Below are 26,215 nucleotides of genomic sequence, written 5' to 3' on the forward strand. Positions count from 1 at the left end.
ATTCGGTGGATTCACTGGCACGTAAAAGAACTCCTGCGGGACTAAATTCCGGCACCTCGGCGTATCCAAAAATCGTAAAAGTAGTTAGGGGAACATATAGCAAATAACATTATTAAAAATATTGCGGGTGTAGGCCACTCCTAACACCCCTACATTTGGGGGTTTGGAAAGGAGTGACATGTAAAAATCATCGAAATCGACCGATATTCGTGTCGAATCCATAATTTTCGGGGTCGGTGAGATGAACTGTGATTCTATGGAAGGCGTTTAAGTCTTAGTTCAGCCTCCATTGGCGTGAGGGTCCAAAGGGTTGAAAAGAATGTTTTTTTGTTTTATTTTTATTTTTTCCTAGTGGTTTTACGGTGCACCGACACAGACAGGTCTTATGGTTCGACTCGTTGGCATGAATGGTCAGCGTACTGGCCTTCGGTTCAAAGGGTCCCGGGTTCGATTCCTGGCCGGGTCGGGGATTTTAACCTTCATTGGTTAATTCCGATGGTCCGGGGGCTGGCTGTTTGTGCTGTTCCCAACATCCCTGCAACTCACACACCACACATAACACTATCCTCCACCACAATAACACGCAGTTACCTATACCGCCCGCCCTCATCGGAGGGTCTGCCTTACGAGGGCTGCACTCGGCTAGAAGTAGCCACACGAAATTAATTAGACAGGTCTTACGGCGACGATGGTGTGGGAAAGGGCTAGGAGTGGGAAGGAAGCGGCCGTGGCCTTAATTAAGGTATAGCCCCAGCATTTGCCCGGTGTGAAAATGGGAAACCACGGAAAACGATCTTCAGGGCTGCCGACAGTGGGATTCGAACCCACTATTTCCCGGATGCAAGCTCACAGCTGCGCGCCCCTAACCGCACGGCCATCTCGCCCGGTAAAAGAAAATGTCTAAAAGTCCAAAATTATTGTTGAATCCACTGTTTTAGGGGTCGCTATGCTAATTGGTGATAGTCCCAATGACAGTTAGAAATCCTGTACATCATGTCTAGAGCGCAACGTGTAAATACGTACAGTTATTATTTATTTGAAGGGATCAACTAGGGCTACTTCCCAGGCTGAACAAGGAAAAACTTCCACGCAAAACAAAATAATAAAAATGAAAACCATAAATTTAACATACATAAGGCACAAGGGATGCCATTGGTTTACTGAAAATCATAGGAGAAAGGTACATAGAGAAGAATCGAAAAGTGTACACAGCCTTTGTAGCCTTAGAGAATACACTTGGCAAAGTGAGTTGGGGTAAGCTCTTGGAGATACTTAGAAATATGGAGTGGAATAGAGAGAGAGAGAGGAGACTGATCAAGGAATTACAGTATATTACAACCAAACAAGAGTGAGAATAAGAGGAGAATTAACAGAAGAAATCAGTCTGGGGAGAGGTGTTAGACAGGATTGCTGCTAGTCACCAACTTTCTTTAATATTTACTTTGAGGAAATTTTCGTGAATGTTTGGATGGTAAAAGAGGTGTCAACATTGGAGGTAAGAGAACTGAATGCATAAGATTTGCTGATGATATGGCAGTAATAGCTGAAAATGTGAAGGACCTCCCCAAAATGCTGAGAGAATTAAACAAAAAGTGTAAAGAGTATGGAATGAGCATAAACAAAAAGAAAACTAAATTCATGATACTTGGAGGTAATTGTGAAAAAGCGACAATCAAGATAGGGGGAGAAATTATTGAACAGCTGAATAAGTTTATCTTGGAAGTATCGTGACTGAAGACCTTCACTCTATAACAGACATAAAAGCTCGTATTGCCTTAGCCAAGAAAAGCTTCAACAAGAAGAAGGAACTGTTTAGTCGCCCGCTAGAGAAATATCTGAGCAAGAAACTTGCACGGTGTTACGTATGGGGTATAGCTCTATATGGCGCTGAAACATGGACATTAAGGAACAGAGAAGAATAGAGGCATTTGAGACGTGGATTTGGAGAGAAATTGAAGGAGTAAACTGATAAGATAGAATATCAAATGAGGAAGTTCTAAAGAAAGTTAGAGAAGTGAGGAGCATGCTGACCATAATCCAAAAAACGAAGAAAATTGGATAAGGCATAATCTAAGACAGAATAATTTTCTACGAGTAGCAATGGAAGGGATGATGAAAGGCAAACGAGGAAGGGCAAGGAGACAATATCAGTTATTAGACAACATTAGAAAAAGAAAGGAAGATTATACAGAAGTGAAGAAAAGGGCACAAGACAGAGATATATGAGGTCACAGCCATGATTGGACCTGCCGGATAGCAGAACAACCTATGATGGTGATGATGATACTTGACACATAATTAACAGGTAATAAAATTCCTAAAAGGAGAATTTAAAATGTACCCGGGCAACACATTGAACAGTTTCATATAAAGACACGTTTTCTGACAAAATTATAACGAATGATGCGGAAGAGCACAGGTCCAGTAATTATTGTTGTTATTATTATTATTATTATTATTATTATTATTAGTAGTAGTAGTAGTAGTAGTAGTAGTAGTAGTAGTAGTATAATTGGATGGTTCTGCGGCACCTCCGCCGCCGCACGCCTCCTCCTCCGCCGCCGCCGCCGCCCGCGGGAAATTTGAATTTTGGCGGGAAATTTGAATTTTGGCGCGAAATTTGAATTTGTAAACAAAGCCACGTGCTTTTTGACAGCTGTCATCGACAACAACGCATCGCTAACCTCACTGCTGCCATCTTGACGGGCCTAAACCTCACTAGTGCCAACTTAACCTAACTAGCATGAGGTAAACAAAGCCACGTGTTTTTGACAGCCACGTGCTTTTTGACAGACAACAACGCATCGCTAACCTCAGTACTGCCATCTTGACGGGCCTAAACCTCAGTAGTGCCAACTTAACCTCACTAGCATGAGGTAAACAAATCCACGTGCTTTTTGACAGCCACGTGCTTTTTGACAGATTTGTAAACAAAGCCACGTGCTTTTTGACCGACAACAACGCATCGCTAACCTCAGTACTGCCATCTTGACGGACCTAAACCTTAGTGGTACCAACTTAACCTAACTAGCGCGAGGTAAACAAAGCCACGTGCTGTTTTGACAGCTGTCATCCGCCATCTTTAAACCACAAAGCACTGTGCTGCCCTCTATATCGCAGTAGCTGCAAAATTCGTCACCTGTCATCGGCAGTGCTGCCATCTTGACGGGTCTAAACCTTAGTGCTACCAACTTAACCTAACTAGCGCGAGGTAAACAAAGCCACGTGCAGCTGTCATCCGCCATCTTTAATCTATAGAGCACAGTGCTGCCCTCTTTAGCTACTTACCTTTGAAATGTGGTGGCGGATAATTTGAAAAATGCTTTTTGACAGCAGCCATCTTGCATCGCAAACCTCAGTGCTGCCCTCTATGTAGACAAATCCACGTGCTTTTTGACAGCTGTCATCCGCCATCTTTGAGCACTGTGCTGCCCTCTTTAGATGTTAAATTCTTCACCTATCATCGGCAGTGCTGCTATCTTGGCAGGCCTAAACCTTAGTGCTGCCAACTTAACCTTACTAGCGTGAGATAAACAAAGCCACGTGCAGCTGTCATCCGCCATCTTTAATCTATAGAGCACAGTGCTGCCCTCTTTAGCTACTTACCTTTGAAATGTGGTGGCGGATAATTTGAAAAATGCTTTTCGACAAGCAGCCATCTTTAATCCAGAGAGAACAGTGCTGCCCTCTATGTGGTGGCGGCAAATTGAAAAATTCCACGTGCTCTTGTTTGAAAACAAACTCACGTGCTTTTTTGACAGCTGTCATCTGCCATCTTTAATCTATAGAGCACAGTGCTGCCCTCTTTAGTTTGAAAATGTGGTGGTGGTAAATTCCACGTGCTCTTGTTTGGAAACAAAGCCATGTGCTTTTTTGACAGCTGTCATCCACCATCTTTAATCAACAGAGCACTGTGCTACTATCATGCGGGCAATTTCATCACCTGTCATCCGCCATCTTTAATCCACAGAACACCGTGCTGCCCTCTTTATGGCTACTACCTTAAGCACGTAGTAGCGGGCAATTTGAAAAGTTCTGTTAGCTATCATCCGCCATCTTTAATCAAGAGAGCACCGTGCTGCCATCTTTAGCTAGATACCTTTGAAATGTGGTGGCGGCAAATTGAAAAATTCCACGTGCTCTTGTTTGGAAACAAACTCACGTGCTTTTTCGACAGCTACCATCCGCCATCTTTAATCAACAGAGCATAGTGCTGCCCTCTTTAGTTTGAAATGTGGTGGCGGCTAATTCCACGTGCTCTTGTTTGGAAACAAAGCCACGTGCTTTTTTGACAGCTGTCATCCGCCATCTTTAATCCAGAGAGCACCGTGCTGCCCTCTTTATCGTAGTAGATGTAAATTCGTCACCTGTCATCCGCAGTGCTGCTATCTTTAGCTAGATACCTCTGAAATGTGGTGGCGGATAATTTAAAAAGAGAAATTCTACAGCGGCCCTCTCTCGACGCTAATTGCATAAGATGGCGGCTATACATGACTCCTTAAGGGTGCTTACGCAAGATGGCTGCTATACACAGGTTCTTATGAGACGCCCTTGGGATGCTTGCTCAAGATGGTAGTTATACATGGCTCCTTATGAGATGCCCTAGGGATGCTTGCGCAAGATAGCGGCTGCTCTTATGGGACGGCTTAAGGGTCCTTGCACAAGATGGCTTGAGACGCCCTAAGGATGCTTGCGCAAGATGGCGGACGCAAGATGGCGGCTATACACGACTCCTTATGAGACGCCTTAAGGGTGCTTGCGCAAGATAGCTGCTGCTCTTAGCTTAGAGGCTAACGTGTCGTGCTAGTTCGATTCATTAAATTTGGGGCTTAAATGCATAATGTTAAATATCTCGAAAACGGTGCATCGTAGAGCAAAACGGACAAAATTTTTCTACCCAATACCTCGGTTAGCAGTATAGGGAACAAGTAAAACATAGTCTAATGATGAGATCAACGGTTCGGTTCTAACTTAGGCCCTTTGGCATTAGCTCTGTTTCAGCTTGTAATGAAGCAAAATTTTTCCACCTGATACCTAGGTTTGCAGTATCAGGAACAAGAAAAATCATAGCCTAATGATGAGATCAACGGTTCGATTCCTACTTAGGCCCTTTGGCATTGACTGCTATCTATTTCTATAAGATGGCGGCTATACATAGCTTCTTATGAGATAGCTTAAGAGCGCTTGCACAAAATGGCTGCTGCTCTGATGAAGAAAGCTAGCTTTGCATCATGCAGGTATTTTTTACAGCACTATACCTCATACCTTTGAAATGTGGTGGCGGGTAATTTGAAAAATTCGACGTGCTTTTTATTCACAGCGGCTATCTTTAGACAATAGCGGCTATACATAAGCTGTTAAGGCCTCCTCTTATGTCAAGGCATAGCTCTATCGAACAAGTTTAAACCTACATCGGAATAGCTAGAGTAAGCACGTGCTGCAGTGATGACGTCATTAAGCATGTTTAGACTTGCAAATCACAGAAGAAACGTAACAAGGCTGGAATCGAAAACTGCACTCTATGCTGTTAACTTTATCATGTGATCGGAACATTGATTGAAGTGTTTAGAACACTAAATAAGTAGAACCGAACACTGTACTCGATACAACATGTCAGGGGATACCTTTGTTCTAAGAAGATTAGATTACCGCACATTCCTTGTAGGGCTAATAGGCTAAAGGGCTAATGGGCAAAAGGGCTAAAGGGCTAAAGGGCTAATGGGCTAAAGGGCTAAAGGGCTAGGGTGCCTCTCCTCTCTTTATCCGGGCTTGAGACCGGCTCTACAACTAGAGGCGGAGTTAACACCCTAAGGAAGGGTGAATGTTGGGAAATAATCTATACGAATATAGCTACTCGATCGACTAGATGGATGACTTAGGTGAGGATAAGCGCTTACTTAATAATACCAACACGACGTAATTCATGCTCTATTTCAAAAATATCTTCTTTGTACTGTGTGTAACCAGCATCATGATAGGCTCTTAGCAGTTGTAAACGTTTTACCAGTACGTTGGGGTCTTTACAGTAGCTTATATCTACATAGGGTAACAGAGGCTTGTTGTGAACTTTGAGTCTATACGCAGACAGTTGATGTGCAGGGACTTGTTTTGATATAATACGTGCTTCAGCAGTAGCGTTTCTAGGTACAAACATAACTTGTTTCGATAGCGATGAAGCGTTGAAATTTCCTTCTTCTTTACCTTGCATCTCTTCTTGAGATGTTTGCACTTCGACAGAACGTGTAGTAGGCTTAGGAAATGAAGTAAAATCATCAAGCTGTAATGGCAATGAATTTTCTTCTTCTTCTACTTTCCCTTTACTACTGTTTTGATCAACATCATTATCCTTATTATCATAATCATGATCTTGCCTCTCTTTATCTTGAAGTTTGTGCTCAGTAACAGAACTTGCAGCAGGCCTAGACAACAAGGGAGAATTAAAAATCTCTCGCAGAGGTGTACCTTTTAAACATAAATCAGTGTTTGCTGGAATATGGTCGAGCTCTTTGTATTTCGTTCCCGATGAAGCTACATTACACGCGGCTTCATGACGTTGAGCGTTGTATGCGTTCTTGAACTCTCTTCTACAATGTTTGCATTGAAAAATCGTCCTACATGATATCTCATGACGTCTCCTGTGATAGCTTCGGGAAAATGCTTTTCCACACTCTTCGCAAATATACCTAGAAATAGGTTTTTCCATGACGGACTTTTATCTTCTGCTAACAGATTCTTCTTTAAATCTACTCGACATTTGTTACTCTCAACTTCGATGATGCGAACAGCTTAGCGATTAACAGTAAACTAACACAAAAGCGTATAACCAAGGTAGCAACAGTAAGGTTTAAGCCCATCAAGATGGCAAGAGTGAGGTTAGCGACGTTCTGCTGTTGGATTTTAAATTCCACGCTATAACATGCATAAGGTGGCAGCCTTGAGGTTTACTGCCGTAAAGATGGCAGCAGTGAGGTTAGCGACGCTCTATTGTCCTTCAAAGTGAGGTTAGGGTCCGTCAAGAAGACAGCTGTCAAAAAAGCACGTGGCTATGTTTACCAAACAAGAGCACGTGGTCGTGACGTCACGGTCACGTAATCAATCCTTAGCTCTACGTCGTTAAGAGCAGCATTAGGATTAGCTATGTTTAAAAATCTTAGGAACAGAGCAGCAGTTTGAATAGCCATGTTTTAAAGCGTGTAGACATCACCTATCGATTTTACATGCATCGACTCTCGTACTAAACTTCTTCCGCTAGATCGTGCAGCTATCTTAGCATAACCTATACGCATGACCTTAAAGTACAATGAATAGTCATGTTTCAAAGCGTGTACGCATCAACTATCGATTTTGCATGTATCGAATCTCGTACTAAACTTCTGCAGGTAGATTGTGTTGGTATCTTAGCATAACTAAGACGCATAAACTTAAAGTACAAAGAATAGCCATGTTTCAAAGCGTGTACATATTATCTATCGATTTTGCAAGCATCGACTCTCGTACTAAACTTCTTCCTCTAGATTGTGCTGCTATCTTAGCATAACCTATGTGCATGAACTTAAAGTACAAAGAATAACCATGTTTCAAAGCGTGTACAGATCACCCTGAACTTCTTCCGCCAGATTGTGCTGCTATCTTGGCATAACCTATACCCATGAACTTAAAGTACAAAGAATAGCCATGTTTCAAAGCGTGTACATATTACTTATCGATTTCGCAAGCATCGACTTTCGTACTAAACTTCTTCCTCTAGATTGTGCTGCTATCTTAGCATAACCTATGTGCATGAACTTAAAGTACAAAGAATAACCATGTTTCAAAGCGCGTACATATCACCCTGAACTTCTTCCGCTAGATTGTACTCCTATCTTAGCATAGCCTATACACGAACTTAAAGCACAAAAAATAACGATGTTTAACAGCGTGTACACATCACCTATTGATTTGCATGTATTGCTAACGTATGTGTATAAAGTTAAAGCACAAAGAATAGCTATACTCCAAAGCGTGTACACATCACCTATTGATTTTGCATGCAACAAAGAATAGCTATACTCCAAAGCGTGTACACATCACCTATCGATTTTGCATGCATCGACTATCGTACTAAACGTCTACCGCTAGAGTGTACAACGTTCGCAATTGTGTGCTGCTACCTATGTGCGTGAACTTAAAGCACAAAGAATAAGCGTGTACACAACACCTGTCAATTTTTCACGCATTAACTCTTGTACTAAACTTCTTCCACAACAGCGTGCGATCATCGCTTGTGTGTGTGCTGCAATCTTAACATAACCTATGTGCACGAAGTTAAAGCACAAAGAATACCCAAGTTCAAAGCGTGTACACATCACCTATCGATTTTGCATGCATCATCTTTCTTACTAAACCTTTTCCACTAGAGCGTGCAACAACCTTATAAGTATGCTGCTAACTTAGTATAACTTATACGAATGAACTTAAAGCATAAAGAATACTGATGTATAAAAATCTTGTGAACATAGCAGCAGCAGTAAGAATAGCAATGTTTTTAAAGCGTGTACGCATTGCCTATCGATTATTTATGCATCAACTAGAGTACAAAACTTCTCCCGCTAGTTTTTGCTGCTATCCTAGCATAACCTATGTGCACGGATTTAAAGCACGAAGAATAGTTAAGTTTCAAAGTGTGTACACAACACCTTTCGATTTTGCATGCATCAACTATATTAACACATCCCGCTAGAATGTACAACGTTCACATGTGTTTGCGCTGCTACTTTAGAATGACCTAAGCGAACGAACTTAAAGCATAAAGAATAGCGATGTTTGAAAATCTTGCGAACATAGTAGCAGTAAGAATAGCAAGGTTTAAAAGCGTGTACATATCACCTTTTGATAATGCATACATCAACTATCGTACTAAACAACCTCTACGCGAGCGTGCGACCATCGCTTGCACTTATGCTGCTATCTTAACATAACCTATGTGCACGAACTTAAAGCATAAAGAATAGTTATGTGTAAAAATTTTGTGAACATAGCAGAGTGTTAACTACGTAGGTGTAGACATTGAACTTTGCATGCTGAAGCAGCATACTACGTGACCGTGACGTCACGACCACGTGCTCTTGTTTGGTAAACATAGCCACGTGCTTTTTTGACAGCTGTCTTCTTGACGGACCCTAACCTCACTTTGAAGGACAATAGAGCGTCGCTAACCTCACTGCTGCCATCTTTACGGCAGTAAACCTCAAGGCTGCCACCTTATGCATGTTATAGCGTGGAATTTAAAATCCAACAGCAGAACGTCGCTAACCTCACTCTTGCCATCTTGATGGGCTTAAACCTTACTGTTGCTACCTTGGTTATACGCTTTTGTGTTAGTTTACTGTTAATCGCTAAGCTGTTCGCATCATCGAAGTTGAGAGTAACAAATGTCGAGTAGATTTAAAGAAGAATCTGTTAGCAGAAGATAAAAGTCCGTCATGGAAAAACCTATTTCTAGGTATATTTGCGAAGAGTGTGGAAAAGCATTTTCCCGAAGCTATCACAGGAGACGTCATGAGATATCATGTAGGACGATTTTTCAATGCAAACATTGTAGAAGAGAGTTCAAGAACGCATACAACGCTCAACGTCATGAAGCCGCGTGTAATGTAGCTTCATCGGGAACGAAATACAAAGAGCTCGACCATATTCCAGCAAACACTGATTTATGTTTAAAAGGTACACCTCTGCGAGAGATTTTTAATTCTCCCTTGTTGTCTAGGCCTGCTGCAAGTTCTGTTACTGAGCACAAACTTCAAGATAAAGAGAGGCAAGATCATGATTATGATAATAAGGATAATGATGTTGATCAAAACAGTAGTAAAGGGAAAGTAGAAGAAGAAGAAAATTCATTGCCATTACAGCTTGATGATTTTACTTCATTTCCTAAGCCTACTACACGTTCTGTCGAAGTGCAAACATCTCAAGAAGAGATGCAAGGTAAAGAAGAAGGAAATTTCAACGCTTCATCGCTATCGAAACAAGTTATGTTTGTACCTAGAAACGCTACTGCTGAAGCACGTATTATATCAAAACAAGTCCCTGCACATCAACTGTCTGCGTATAGACTCAAAGTTCACAACAAGCCTCTGTTACCCTATGTAGATATAAGCTACTGTAAAGACCCCAACGTACTGGTAAAACGTTTACAACTGCTAAGAGCCTATCATGATGCTGGTTACACACAGTACAAAGAAGATATTTTTGAAATAGAGCATGAATTACGTCGTGTTGGTATTATTAAGTAAGCGCTTATCCTCACCTAAGTCATCCATCTAGTCGATCGAGTAGCTATATTCGTATAGATTATTTCCCAACATTCACCCTTCCTTAGGGTGTTAACTCCGCCTCTAGTTGTAGAGCCGGTCTCAAGCCCGGATAAAGAGAGGAGAGGCACCCTAGCCCTTTAGCCCTTTAGCCCATTAGCTCTTTAGCCCTTTAGCCCTTTTGCCCATTAGCCCTTTAGCCTATTAGCCCTACAAGGAATGTGCGGTAATCTAATCTTCTTAGAACAAAGGTATCCCCTGACATGTTGTATCGAGTACAGTGTTCGGTTCTACTTATTTAGTGTTCTAAACACTTCAATCAATGTTCCGATCACATGATAAAGTTAACAGCATAGAGTGCAGTTTTCGATTCCAGCCTTGTTACGTTTCTTCTGTGATTTGCAAGTCTAAACATGCTTAATGACGTCATCACTGCAGCACGTGCTTACTCTAGCTATTCCGATGTAGGTTTAAACTTGTTCGATAGAGCTATTCCTTGACATAAGAGGAGGCCTTAACAGCTTATGTATAGCCGCTATTGTCTAAAGATAGCCGCTGTGAATAAAAAGCACGTCGAATTTTTCAAATTACCCGCCACCACATTTCAAAGGTATGAGGTATAGTGCTGTAAAAAAATACCTGCATGATGCAAAGCTAGCTTTCTTCATCAGAGCAGCAGCCATTTTGTGCAAGCGCTCTTAAGCTATCTCATAAGAAGCTATGTATAGCCGCCATCTTATAGAAATAGATAGCAGTCAATGCCAAAGGGCCTAAGTAGGAATCGAACCGTTGATCTCATCATTAGGCTATGATTTTTCTTGTTCCTGATACTGCAAACCTAGGTATCAGGTGGAAAAATTTTGCTTCATTACAAGCTGAAACAGAGCTAATGCCAAAGGGCCTAAGTTAGAACCGAACCGTTGATCTCATCATTAGACTATGTTTTACTTGTTCCCTATACTGCTAACCGAGGTATTGGGTAGAAAAATTTTGTCCGTTTTGCTCTACGATGCACCGTTTTCGAGATATTTAACATTATGCATTTAAGCCCCAAATTTAATGAATCGAACTAGCACGACACGTTAGCCTCTAAGCTAAGAGCAGCAGCTATCTTGCGCAAGCACCCTTAAGGCGTCTCATAAGGAGTCGTGTATAGCCGCCATCTTGCGTCCGCCATCTTGCGCAAGCATCCTTAGGGCGTCTCAAGCCATCTTGTGCAAGGACCCTTAAGCCGTCCCATAAGAGCAGCCGCTATCTTGCGCAAGCATCCCTAGGGCATCTCATAAGGAGCCATGTATAACTACCATCTTGAGCAAGCATCCCAAGGGCGTCTCATAAGAACCTGTGTATAGCAGCCATCTTGCGTAAGCACCCTTAAGGAGTCATGTATAGCCGCCATCTTATGCAATTAGCGTCGAGAGAGGGCCGCTGTAGAATTTCTCTTTTTAAATTATCCGCCACCACATTTCAGAGGTATCTAGCTAAAGATAGCAGCACTGCGGATGACAGGTGACGAATTTACATCTACTACGATAAAGAGGGCAGCACGGTGCTCTCTGGATTAAAGATGGCGGATGACAGCTGTCAAAAAAGCACGTGGCTTTGTTTCCAAACAAGAGCACGTGGAATTAGCCGCCACCACATTTCAAACTAAAGAGGGCAGCACTATGCTCTGTTGATTAAAGATGGCGGATGGTAGCTGTCGAAAAAGCACGTGAGTTTGTTTCCAAACAAGAGCACGTGGAATTTTTCAATTTGCCGCCACCACATTTCAAAGGTATCTAGCTAAAGATGGCAGCACGGTGCTCTCTTGATTAAAGATGGCGGATGATAGCTAACAGAACTTTTCAAATTGCCCGCTACTACGTGCTTAAGGTAGTAGCCATAAAGAGGGCAGCACGGTGTTCTGTGGATTAAAGATGGCGGATGACAGGTGATGAAATTGCCCGCATGATAGTAGCACAGTGCTCTGTTGATTAAAGATGGTGGATGACAGCTGTCAAAAAAGCACATGGCTTTGTTTCCAAACAAGAGCACGTGGAATTTACCACCACCACATTTTCAAACTAAAGAGGGCAGCACTGTGCTCTATAGATTAAAGATGGCAGATGACAGCTGTCAAAAAAGCACGTGAGTTTGTTTTCAAACAAGAGCACGTGGAATTTTTCAATTTGCCGCCACCACATAGAGGGCAGCACTGTTCTCTCTGGATTAAAGATGGCTGCTTGTCGAAAAGCATTTTTCAAATTATCCGCCACCACATTTCAAAGGTAAGTAGCTAAAGAGGGCAGCACTGTGCTCTATAGATTAAAGATGGCGGATGACAGCTGCACGTGGCTTTGTTTATCTCACGCTAGTAAGGTTAAGTTGGCAGCACTAAGGTTTAGGCCTGCCAAGATAGCAGCACTGCCGATGATAGGTGAAGAATTTAACATCTAAAGAGGGCAGCACAGTGCTCAAAGATGGCGGATGACAGCTGTCAAAAAGCACGTGGATTTGTCTACATAGAGGGCAGCACTGAGGTTTGCGATGCAAGATGGCTGCTGTCAAAAAGCATTTTTCAAATTATCCGCCACCACATTTCAAAGGTAAGTAGCTAAAGAAGGCAGCACTGGGCTCTATAGATTAAAGATGGCGGATGACAGCTGCACGTGGCTTTGTTTACCTCGCGCTAGTTAGGTTAAGTTGGTAGCACTAAGGTTTAGACCCGTCAAGATGGCAGCACTGCCGATGACAGGTGACGAATTTTGCAGCTACTGCGATATAGAGGGCAGCACAGTGCTTTGTGGTTTAAAGATGGCGGATGACAGCTGTCAAAACAGCACGTGGCTTTGTTTACCTCGCGCTAGTTAGGTTAAGTTGGTACCACTAAGGTTTAGGTCCGTCAAGATGGCAGTACTGAGGTTAGCGATGCGTTGTTGTCGGTCAAAAAGCACGTGGCTTTGTTTACAAATCTGTCAAAAAGCACGTGGCTGTCAAAAAGCACGTGGATTTGTTTACCTCATGCTAGTGAGGTTAAGTTGGCACTACTGAGGTTTAGGCCCGTCAAGATGGCAGTACTGAGGTTAGCGATGCGTTGTTGTCTGTCAAAAAGCACGTGGCTGTCAAAAACACGTGGCTTTGTTTACCTCATGCTAGTTAGGTTAAGTTGGCACTAGTGAGGTTTAGGCCCGTCAAGATGGCAGCAGTGAGGTTAGCGATGCGTTGTTGTCGATGACAGCTGTCAAAAAGCACGTGGCTTTGTTTACAAATTCAAATCTCGCGCCAAAATTCAAATTTCCCGCCAAAATTCAAATTTCCCGCGGGCGGCGGCGGCGGCGGAGGAGGAGGCGTGCGGCGGCGGAGGTGCCGCAGAACCATCCAATTATACTACTACTACTATTATTAGCTGATGTACCCGTGCTTCGCTACGGGATTCTCAGAAAAACTGACTTTGTGGTTTTCCTAACTTAAATCAACATAGGTCATTACAAAAACGTCACTTGGAATGTGGCGATTAAAAGCAATGCTATCATAAAAAAAATACTCGATCAAATGAAAAACCGCACATTTTCTCACTTTTAACGAACAGAACTACGGTGCCGATCTAACAGTCCAAAGTTCCAGGGCTGCAATGACCAGGCCGCAGATAGTCGTGAACACTCCTCTGTCATTATTCCGTTAAATATGCACACTGCTCATTCCAATCCGTGCCTCAGAATAGGGATTGAATATTCTAGAATGCTATGATGAACCAGTGTGTTACGTACCAGTAGTATCAGAAAATTTATGAACCAGAGGATTGACATGTTAAAGAAGATATTTAACTCCTCAGCTACTTCCTGCCAATATTCAGGCAGGCTGTTACACTCGGTACAACCGGGCGAGTTGGCCGTGTAGTTAGAGGCCCTTAGCATCTGGGAGATAGTGGATTCGAACCCCACTGTCGGCAGCCCTGAAGATCGTATTCCTTGGTTTCCGATTTTCACACCAGGCAAAAGGCCAAGGCCGCTTCCTTCACACTCCTAGCTCTTTCCTACCTAATCGTCGCAATAATACCTATCTGTTTCGGTGCGACGTAAAGCAAATTTAAAAAAATACTTGGTACGCATCAGTAATCCTGTCTATCGGAGATTAGTCGCTACAGAATACAAAAAGCACATCACAATAAACAATGGTCAATGTAATGTTATTGTTGAACAATTTTATCAGCTTTCTAGGGTATATGGTAGGCCTTCACGTTTAGTTTTCTTTCGACTCTGTGATATTAGGCATCTTATAAAATGACTTATAGCGTAGACTGTAGTTCCTTATTCTCCAACTTTACATACCGATTTTCATTAAATTCCGTTTATCCATTTTCTCGTGACTCGGCGCTGATATGGACTTAGTAAGAGAAATTCAAATTCATGAATATCTCTGTGATCATAGCCGGTACGGCAACAATGTATCAGACATGAATGATCGTAAATTTAATACTATATATGCCAACGTTAGTCGTGTAGTAGTATTTATCGATACGACCACTAAAAACATAAATATTCAGAATTAGACCTTCCCCTAAACTACCATTTCATTCAGCGTGAATAAAATTATTTATGGCTTAGATTATAGCGACTTATTCCTCGATTTGCTTTAAGATGGGACAACTAATAACAAATATTTGAGAATTAAATTTTAGGCCTTCCCAAAAACTATCATTTCGATCAGGGTGAATACAATTATTTATGGCCTAAATTACAGCGACTTATTCGCCGGCTTTGTATACTGATTTTCATTAAATTCCCCTCAGCCGTTTTCTCGTGATTCGTGTACACACAGACAGACAGACAGACAGACAGACAGACAGACAGACAGACAGACAGACAGACAGACAGAAATTACGAAAAATTATAAAAGTGCGTTTCCTTGTTACTGTGGACATGACTTATATAGAAATGCCATGCTTTTTAAATTCTGAGCAATGTACAGACAAAACTCTTATTTTATATACTGTATATAGATTATTATTATTATTATTATTATTATTATTATTATTATTATTATTATTATTATTATCATCATCATCATCATCATATTCATTATTACGGGCTGTAGTACCCGACTGTGCTCTGGCACTTTATTTGAATGTTTAACGTTAGGATTTGTATTAACTGTTTGAAGTGATTTTTTGTAGATGTATTTATAGTGACGTTGACATAGTTTTTCTTTCGTAAATTAAGAGTTATTGTTATGTGTTTAACTGTTTGAGATTAAAATTTCGCTTTACACTGTTTCCTTGTGATTGCCCAGATTTTCTGGGAAGTAGATGATCCTTTCAAACAAATAATAAAAATAAGTTACAACTGCATGTATTTATGCCTTGTGCTGTAGATATGATGTACAGTATATTATTACCACTGTTACTGGTACTATAACCAGTCAGGCTAGGCACCCCGAAAACTGTGGACTCAACACAAATATCAGTCTTTTTGGACGTATTCTTGTTCACCCCTTCTCAATCCCCATTCTGATGGAGGGTGAACTTGACTTACACGGCGTCCAGTGTTTCACATGTCATCTTAGCGACCACGCAAACTATGAATTCCACGCTAATATCGGTCGTTTCGATTACTTTGCATTTCACATTTCACCCACTCCTCTAGAGGTGCTAGGGGTATATTTCGCCCGTACCTCCACCCACGCCCCCACCCCTCCCCCGCAGTATTTTATTTTCCACATAGTAGATATTATTAGTACCAAGTTTGGTCGAGTGGTAAGCTGGAACATGCACACATATTGTACATGCATCATCTAGGTCATTTTCGGACATTTTTTTCTCACCCCCTATGCCGATGGAGTCCGAACTTTGAATTAAGTGGTATCCAGTGTGTCACTATTAATCTCAGCGACCCAGGAAATCATGGATACGACAGTATTTTTCGAATACTTTTATATGCCACCCCCTTCCCACTTCCACCCGTAGGGGTGCTAGGGATGTCTTACCCCTACAGTGTTTGCCTGCAGATAGTCATAAGTGTTACAAGATTGGTTAAAATTGCTCCATAAACCCTCTCAGTAGTAATAAGAACGAATTGCGAAATTTTAAGCGAAATCGGTCCAGTTGCTTTCGAGTCCACTCGAGACGAACAAACAAATATTCATTTTTATATATTAGAATACGGTATTATTATTATTATTATTATTATTATTATTATTATTATTATTATTATTATTATTATTATTATTATTATTATTATTATTATTATTATTAATATGAGAAGCCTCCGTGGCTCAGGCAGCAGCGCACCGGACTCTCACCGCTGGATACTGTGATTCAAATCCCGGTCACTCCATGTTAGATTCGTGCTGGACAAAGCGGAGGTGGGGCTGGATTTTCTCCGGGTACTCCGGTTTTCCCTGTCATCTTTAATTCGAGCAACACTCTCCATTAACATTTCATTTCATCTGTGAGTCATTTATCATTGCCCCAGAGGAGTGCGACAGGCTTCGGCAGCCGGCACGTTTCCTATCCTCGCCGCTAGACGGGGCTTCATTCATTCCATTCCTGACCCGGTCGAATGACTGAAAACAGGCTGTGGATTTTTAATTATTAATTTGAAACACCTGCTCTGGACGACTAACTTTCAGATATTATTGAAAATTCCTCTCACTTATAGTAATTTGGTTTAGGAAGAGATGTAGAAAAGTACTTCATAAAACATGGCGGTGTGTTCCCACCCTCCCATATACACCATTTCTTATCAGACTGTCATGATACAGACTAAGTCGCTGTCCAGCAAGATCGATCCAGATATTCTTTCGGCTTTGTAATTAAATGAAATGAAAACCTACAACCTGTTTTCCAGTCAATGACCGGGTCAGGGATGGGATGAAAGAAGACCACAACTTACGGCGAGGATAGGAATTGTGCCGGCTGCCGAAGACTGTCGCACTCCTCTGGGGCAATGATTAATGACTGACAGATGAAATGAAATGATAGTGGAGAGTGTTGCTGGAATGAAAGATGACAGGAAAAAACCGGAGTACCCGGAGAAAACCCAGTCCCACCTCCGCTTTGTCCAGCATAAATCTCACATGGAGTGACCGGGATTTGAACCACGGTATCCTGCGGTGAGAGGCCGGCGCACTGCCGTCTGAGCCACGGAGGCTTATTGTAACTAAATAAGTTACATAAAATCACTCATCATGAAAATTTACCTATCGGATTTCGTTCAAACACTTCCTAAACCTTCTCAGGAGTGATTAGAACAAATTGCGAAATGTTAAGCGAAACGGGTCCAGTTGCTTTTGAGTCCACTCGAGACGAACAAACAAACATTAATTTTTATATATTAGAGTATTATTATTATTATTATTATTATTATTATTATTATTATTATTAATTTGAAACACCTGTTCTAAAGGGATTAACCAGTGCAGTAGTATGGGATATCTGTACATGGTTATGACGGTTCTTACGAGTTCTAGCAAGGATGTAAATGGGAGGGCACATAAGTCCCCGCTAAGACCCCCACTAGAATATGGTTCCAGTGTACGGGACCCTTACCAGGATTACTTGATTAGAGAACTGGAAAAAAATCCGAAGAAAAGCAATAACATTAGTAGATGAAGAAGTTTGACTGGTGTCTTTTAAAGAATGAAAGATCACAATATGAAGATAAAGTTGGAATTCAAGAGGACAAATTGGGGCAAATATTCATTTATAGGAAGGGGAGTTAGGAATTAGAATAATTTACCAAGGTCGATGTTCAGTTAATTGAAAATGTCTTTGCAATCATTCAATAAAAGGATAGGAAAAACAGTTAGGGAACCTCCCACCTGGGCGACTGCCCTATATGCCGATCAGCAGTGATAGTGAAATTTTCAACTCAGATAGCTTCTGGAGGAAGACTAATTTCATAATAAAATGACTAACTCTCAGATATTATTGAAAATTCCTCTCACCTGTAGTAACTTGATAACGAACTGTGTGATTCATTGTCACCCCTGGTTTAGAATTGTGTCGTCTTGAAGTATCATGCTTTCAATGATCTCCTCCAGATCTGCATTCAGGCGATGACGATAGCCTTCACACTCGCAGAATGCCCGTTGAACTTCCTTTTCTCGGGTTCCACACACAAAGGTGTCGTAGCCGTCAGGTCCTCCAATACCATCGTTCAGTATGTCGGTGGGCAGCAGAATAAAGTGATGAAACAGAGCAGCCATGATGCGCCCAAACCGCTGATAGTAGCTGCAGCTCTCCCTGAACACTTCCCATGCCAGAACATCAGTGATGTCCAGTCCATAACGCCGCAATTCAGAGTTCAGCTCCTCATGGTATAACTTCAGCAGCTCCTCCAAATGTGCCTTCCGGAACTCGCGATCTGTATTGGTTTGTAGGAACATCATCACATCTGTCGCCGGCGGTGCGTAGCGTACCATCTGGAAATCAACAAACCGAACTTCCCGGGGAGTTTCCTGATCCTCATCGTAGCTGAACATAATGTTGTTTGACCATAAATCCCCATGGCATATAACATTCTTGTACTTCTTAGATGGTTTCACGAAATTGACTATATTTTCACAGGTCGCTCGGAATTTCTGCTTCACTTCTTGGTAGTGCTTAGACTGCTTGCCGTATTTTGTCAGGTGAGGAACTAAACTATTTAGTGCATCCAGAGAGGATAGAAACCAAAATTTGACACGGTTTTCACCTTCGTTAACAATGAAATTTTCGGTCAGGCTAGTAGAATAGTCATCAAGAAGCGTGTAATGATCACCTAACATCTTCCTCTTCCTAACCTCTACGATGAAAGAAGCAGCATGCATTGCTGCCAATCCCCGAAGAGTGACAACACAGTGGTTGAAGTCCATAACACAAGCCGATCCTGAAATGCGAAATCCCTTTTCTGCCAAGTCTTCCAAGACAATAACTTCGTCACCCGTGAACAGACATTTAGAAGACCATAATGTTTCTTTGCCAGTTAGTTCTTCTCGGTCATCGTTGTTAGCAGAGGCCAAGATATTCTCTCGAACGTCCGAAAGAACTTCTTTGTAGTTCTGCAGAACATTAGCATACATACTTGTTTCCTTATCGAAAACAAGACTTGAGATGACGTAATCAGTCTGAAATTCGTATTTTCTTGGAAGTTTTTTCAGAAAGAATTTCAATGTTCGCTCTTGTGCTCTGTTGGTTTCCTTGTTGATGACTGATACTGTGACCACTACTCGGATGTGATCTCCCATGAAGCCGTTTATCTTGTCATTGAGAGGTCCAGCGTCAACATCAATGATACTGAAGTCTTGTGCGTCTCCTAGCTCCCGCCTCACCACGGTGGTCCATTCCTTCTCAGAGAGCAGCTGTTCGCTAGGCATGGTGATACTGTGTGGAGCAGTGCGACTGCTTCATTGGCTCTCAAGGTTTGGCCTTTTAAATCAGCAACGAGCGTTATTAAGGTCTTATGCGTTTGATTTACTCTGTAACTCTATGAATGTTATCTTCACATCTAGAACTTATCCTATGTTACATAAGGGAGAGTATTATTACTCACACAATATTACATAAGCCTGTCGCTAGCCCACGATTTGCATTACTCGACCCATGAGATATGCAGGTAACTCTGAAAGTAGATTTCGTGCCATTCTGTTAATTTCATAATCTTTTCATTTTCTAATTACCCTTTCAAGGACCGAGATAATGAATGTACGTGTGTATGTTCCAGCAATGCTCTCAACCAAACTTAGTACACTTTTGACTATGTATTTGAATTAAAAAATACTGTGGGGAGGGGGTGACACTTCTATCACCCCAATGGTTGTGGGCTGGGAGGGAACGACATGTAAAAATCATCGAAATTTACCGATATTAATATCGTATCCGTAATTCTTGTGGTAGCTGATATTAGTTGTGACTCTGTGGGTTGAAAAGAAAATGTCCAAAATACCGAGTTTAATGTTGAATACTCATTTTTCGGGTTGTCTTGGCTAATCGGAGACAGTCCCAATGACAGCTGGAATCGTGCACATCACATCTAAAGCGCAACACGTAAATTGATAGGTATGGTTTATTTTAACTGGCTAAGTTAGGGACACGTGTCTCTGTCTCACACTTACCCAGTGAAATACATAAATAACGTAAAATAAAAACATTAAAATAATGAATAAATGAAAAAAAGAGACTGAAATAAATTACTATGCTACTATGTTATCCTACTGTACATAAAATATCTATAATAATATACAATATAAATGAACATTTTTGCTTCCTGAGTACAATAATATAACACCTACGAAGAAATTAAAATACAGTGAATTACAATGATAATATAGAGTCAGAGAGAAACCGCAAGAAGACAGGAGCCAAGTGGACAGAAGAACGAAGAACCACGATGAGAGAAAAACTGAAGGCAGCCTGTCAAAGAAGGAAATGCACAACTTTTAAGTGAGCTTTGCGTGAACAATTTTCTGGTCTTTTTCACATCTAATCTGTTTGTTAGGTCATGAGCCCGGAGGCTGGTTGGATCCTCAAATAGCACCACCAAAGGCTATGCAGTTATAGGGAAGCTGCAAAAACCAATGGCAGAGCCCAAATGAGGCATACTAGGCAAGATGAGGAGTGAGGTAGTTTGCCATTGCTTTCCTCGCTGGGGCAGACTATGCTATTGTAGCACGACTGGCCCTATGAGCAACACCCTTCATAACACTCAGACGAACTGGATGTGCTCTAATGTCATTACTCAACATCAGTCAGACCCCAGCAGCTTCCATATTGTCACAGCCATGGATGAGACTGGGACTTCAGTGGAAGCTACACTTTGCTCTGGCCTGTGCCAAGAGATGGATACAAAAGTACTGCATCCATCAAGAAATGGCAACAGGCAGTCACATCTAATAATAATAAAAATACCTCTTATTATTTACAATTAATTTATCAAATTCCAAAAATTTCTCACACTGAAATAATAATAATAATAATAATAATAATAATAACAATAATAATAATAATAATAATGTTATTTGCTTTACGTCCCACTAACTACTTTTTCAGTCTTTGGAGACGCCGAGGTGCCGGAATTTAGTCCCGCGGGAGTTCTTTTACGTGCCAGTAAATCTACCGACACGAGGCTGTGAGCACCTTCAAATACCACCGGACTGAGCCAGGATCGAACCTGCCACGTTGGGGTCAGAAGGCCAGCGCCTCAACCGTCTGAGCCACTCAGCCCGGCTCTCACACTGACATATGTTACAGTTTTCATGTTAATACTGTGGGCGAAAAACATTACAAAATGGGGTTCGGGATAAGGATAACTATGAAGGGAACCCCAGCTGAGTACTCTCTAACACTACTGATGTGTGATAGAAGAAGAAGAAGAAGAAGAAGAAGAAGAAGAAGAAGAAGAAGAATCTGGAGGAGGACAAGAAGGAAACTGTCGCTCTACGAGCTCGTCTCATGGAGATATTTTGAGCATCTACTTTTAAATCTGTGGTTTGATATCTCTGTTACCTCCTGCGGAAGGAAGTTCAATTCTCGGCTGGCCACAACAGTAAATGAAATGGCGTAACTTATGGCTTTTAGTGCCGGGATATGTCGGAAGACTTGGACTCGCCAGTTGCAGGTCTTTTGATTTGACTCCCATAGGCGACCTGCGCGTCATGATGAGGATGAAATGATGATGAAGACGACGCACACAACCAGTCCCCGTGCCAGGGGAATTAACCAATTATGGTCAAAATTCCCGACTCTGCCGGGAATCGAACCCGGGACCCCTGTGACCAAAGGCAAGCACGCCAACCATTTAGCCATGAGGCCTGGCGCCACAACAGTGAAGGACTACGTACAATTATTACTTTTTATTACTGATGTGAAGGGGACACCTACTTCCCGACAATATAAGATGGAACGAGGACAAACTTCCACGCGAAACAAGGTAATCTGAAACTGAAACTTTAAAATTAAATATGCAACATCAACTTCAAAACTATAAAATATTTCGTAAGTTGTAAATCAATCTCACAATAATAGAAATCTACAAAAATTCACTTGGCACATAATTCACAGGTAATACAGAATAAACCTAAAAGTGCACATTCAAAAAAGTACCCGGGAAACGCATGGATCAATTTTACGTACAGACACGTTATCTTACCTAATAATAACGAATGATGCGGAACAGCATGGGTCCACTAATTATTATTATTATTATTATTATTATTATTATTATTATTATTATTATTATTATTATTATTATTATTAATAATATTACATGGAAAACGATCCCCCCACAAGGCTCCTGTTCAGCATAGCAAATGAGGCTACCTGGGCGAGGTACTGGTCCTTCTTTCCAATTGTATCCCCGACCATAATTTTTATATTTTAGAAGCATCATCGTTTACTGAGTACCGCATTGATGGAAAATTTGAGAACGAGACCAGTATTTTCACGATAATGGTCAGGATACGAATTGTGCTGTCGCTAATGCTAACAAAGATGAAAATCCTTCCGTTCTTGTCGCTAATGAGCAGAACGTTTCACCAGTGGTCACTACGAACTCTCGAAGAAAAAGATAAAAGTTCCTTTACGTTTGAACTTGTGTAACTTCGAAATTTACTTTGTGACAAGCATTGTTTCAATTGTGGTATAACTGAAAGGTAGGAGGAGGTATTTCGTGTGAACTAAGTTGGCTGTATGAAAGAGAAGGACTATGGATTGACGTTAGAACTGTTACAGAAGGCTGTGATGTAATGTAGAAAAAAAATAGAATTGTAATGATTTTCGTATTTTGTGGTGTTCTAATAATTTTTGTGAGGTTTCTATAGAAATAAAAGCGAAAATCGATTTAGGATATCTGTCCAGATACTAGGGAAAACCACAAAGGTTCAGCCTACTGACAATAATAAAATACATTTCATTAATTTTCTTCCGAATTTGTTAAACTGTTGCAATATTTGTTATTTTCTGGCAGCTACCCCACCATGGATTCTATTTATTCAAATAACTTTTTTAAATTGTACTGGTGATTTTGTACTTTTTGGAGTGAATCTCTCAAAATCGCAGATTACATTTCCTGTAGAACATTAGTAGGGATTCGAATCCTTTTTAAAAATATTCATAGATAAATTCGTGATTGTTCCGCGCACCAAACAACTTACCAGTAGGCTACTTCCAAAATTATTAAGTTTTTACTTGTGTCACAACTCACGAAAACAAGACTCATAGTCCCTTTATTTTCTGTATAAACCTCTTTGGGCTGCTTTTCGTAATGATCAAATAATTTGATCAATGTTTGACGCCATGTTGTAATCAAAGATATGCTATTACACTACATTAAATATCTTGGACAAATTCCACAGTCTTCTTTCCGAGAAAGCTGTGTAAACAAAGATGGATTCTGAGCAGGTTTCCGCTCTAGTTGTACTTGTAACATTAAGTTTCACCAGGCGTAGAAAATACAAATGTAACATTCTCAGTAATTGCCTTAATCTGTTCAGCCAAGTATTCGGTCCTGAGAAAAACAATTTTTTTTAATCATAATGGCCCTTGAAAGTTAATTTTCCATATCGCTGAGCTTCTTTCATCGCAATGGATAATCTCGTCAAACACTGATCCAAGATGGTTTTCATCGAAGTCTTTTTATCAAATTGTCAAATTTCTTTGATCCAAGTTTTTTGAATCGAGGTTCTCTGACAGTGTAATACCAGCCTTAGATTTATTATGAATGACTACAAGGTCCTCTCGTTTAATGGAACCTTCAGTTCATGTACAGGTTACTTCTTCATAAATTTCCAAACGGTTTGTATTTCTAAAGCAGGCAGGTATCCTTCTTCTTAGTCTATTGTGCCTGTTGTTTCTTAAGAGTCCCCCTTTGAGGCAGAAACCAAGAACATGAGGAAGGATTTCAGTCTCGTTCTAAGCTGTATTTACAAATTCAGTAGATTAGTTATTTAAACGAAACATCAAATTCAGAAATCACAGTGGATTTGAAACATGTATGCATATTTTATTTGTAACAATCCATATCTTATAAATAAAGTTGTATTCGGTCCGCTGTCTGTAATTCCTTTTGTTTTGCCAAATTTTCAAATATTTATCCGTTTTAGATCAACTCAAGACCGAATCAGTGGTGTTTACTTTTCATGTCTGTTTGTTTGTCTGTCTGTTTGTTTGTGTTTGTCTGTTCCACCATCACGTCGAAACGGCTGGATAGATCTCAACCAAACTTCATATTTAGAGTATACTCATCCCGGGGAAGGTTTCGATATGCATATCATTTTAAAATCTTTGAAAAGACGGGGGTTTTATAGGAACGGTTTTCCTCCATTTTCTCTTATACTATTGATTTTCTGTAAACTCTGTTGACCGTATGTGAAAGACCTCTTCATTATAAACAACTTTCGTTATGTTCATAATTTACCTTACTCTTCAAATGACGGAGAAATTTACTATTTTCTGCCGATACCATGCTCTGCATTGAGTGACCGACAGACAGACAACGAATATATGGGTTACAATGGCAACGTCTCTGACTGCTTGCCAGCAGGGAAGTAACGTATTGCCATTTTCCTCATCATTCCTTTAAATTCGTGGTTGTTCCTTGGGTAGAAAGCAAGAGAGCCGTCAATCGGCCATTCTGCGAGATATTGGCGGAATATCATTGGAGGTTATAACCGTCCTCGAATAGCTTAAGTAATAACACAAATATTCATCTTCTTATCTGATTACCTAAGAATCCCTGCGCCTAAATTTATCTCCGATTACCGCTTTCTTATATCCATAACTCACACCGGCATAATTTATTGAGGAGCATTTGATTTTCCAATACATTCACTTGGTATTTGCATATTTGTCGTCATCCGGATGTCCTCAGTTATAATCCATTTTCTATTAATTTCAACTTACTAAACTGTATTATTTTTTTCCTTAATTACGACGTATGTATGCGAGTGATAATCCCGAATGCTGGACACTCTTTTCTTTGAGGAAATATTCTAAGCTATGCAAATGTATAACTTTTGGCCCAGGAAAATTCCGAAATATGGATGCAATTTTAACGACGGTGCAGACCTTCGTTTCGGGGTAATTGGTGGCTAATCAGTAAGTCGTATCACAAGTCAGAAAGCAAATGGCGTTTCATTTTGGAGAGATCTACAACTTTTGTCCTATGACTTTTCGTCATATTTCTATCCCTAATACGTTAAATACAGCTGTATTTCTCGATTTCAAGTTGATTTTTTACTTTTACACGTATATGTTATCATTTGGCACACTTATAGGAAAGGTAGAATCGTGACATTCGGCACGCACATTGACATGACCATTAGCCATGTTACAGCCAAATTTTATGATTCTAGCTGTCACATGAGTATCAAAAATATAAAGTAGTATGTGAAAACTGTACAAAATTTCACCCCATTCAATGACTCTAACTCAATCTAACCCATAAATATAAGAGATACGAGAAGATGTCATAGGACCAACCATGTAGAACACTGAAAGGGGCGTCTGATGGTGAAGTCCGTTTGTAGATACGTCGTACAGTTTCAAAGCAGTAAATATCGAAATAAAGGTCTGCACTTCTAGAGTGTGTCTGTACATTGACAATTTTGGCGAAATTTCCGTACAGTTATCCGTTTCAGGTGTAATAATGACCATCTGCATATATTCAGTTCTGGTGTCTGTCTGTTTGTTTGTTTGTCTGTTTGTCTATAACTTGGAAACTACTGGATATATTTCCACCAAACTTTACATTTAGAATCCACCTGTTCTTTGGTAGGTTTTAGGGCAAATATTGTTTCTAAATCCCTGAATTGACTGGGGGATTATACGAAACAGAACCGTGATTTTGCATTCCCACAAAATATACACAACCAAACTTAATGTAAATTTACCTGCCTTAATGGAAATTAATTTCTAAGCCTTTTTCCTCATGTGCATCATTTCAATACGAGGATTAATAAGGGTGATATCA

General features: G+C 40.7%; 1 protein-coding gene across 1 annotated transcript in view; it reads right to left on the reverse strand.

Moving 5' to 3' along the window:
• LOC136877608 (uncharacterized) overlaps window positions 1-19,641 on the reverse strand; it is a 39,979-nt gene extending 20,338 nt beyond the window's left edge. The window contains exon 1 of the mRNA XM_067151773.2: window positions 18,216-19,641. Coding sequence (XP_067007874.2) covers window positions 18,252-19,625 — 1,374 coding nt within the window. The 5' untranslated portion in view covers window positions 19,626-19,641 and the 3' untranslated portion in view covers window positions 18,216-18,251. The remainder of the gene's footprint in view (window positions 1-18,215) is intronic.
• Window positions 19,642-26,215: the final 6,574 nt, after the last annotated feature.

Source organism: Anabrus simplex, chromosome 7, assembly GCF_040414725.1.
Source record: "Anabrus simplex isolate iqAnaSimp1 chromosome 7, ASM4041472v1, whole genome shotgun sequence".
NCBI classification, from domain to species: domain Eukaryota; kingdom Metazoa; phylum Arthropoda; class Insecta; order Orthoptera; family Tettigoniidae; genus Anabrus; species Anabrus simplex.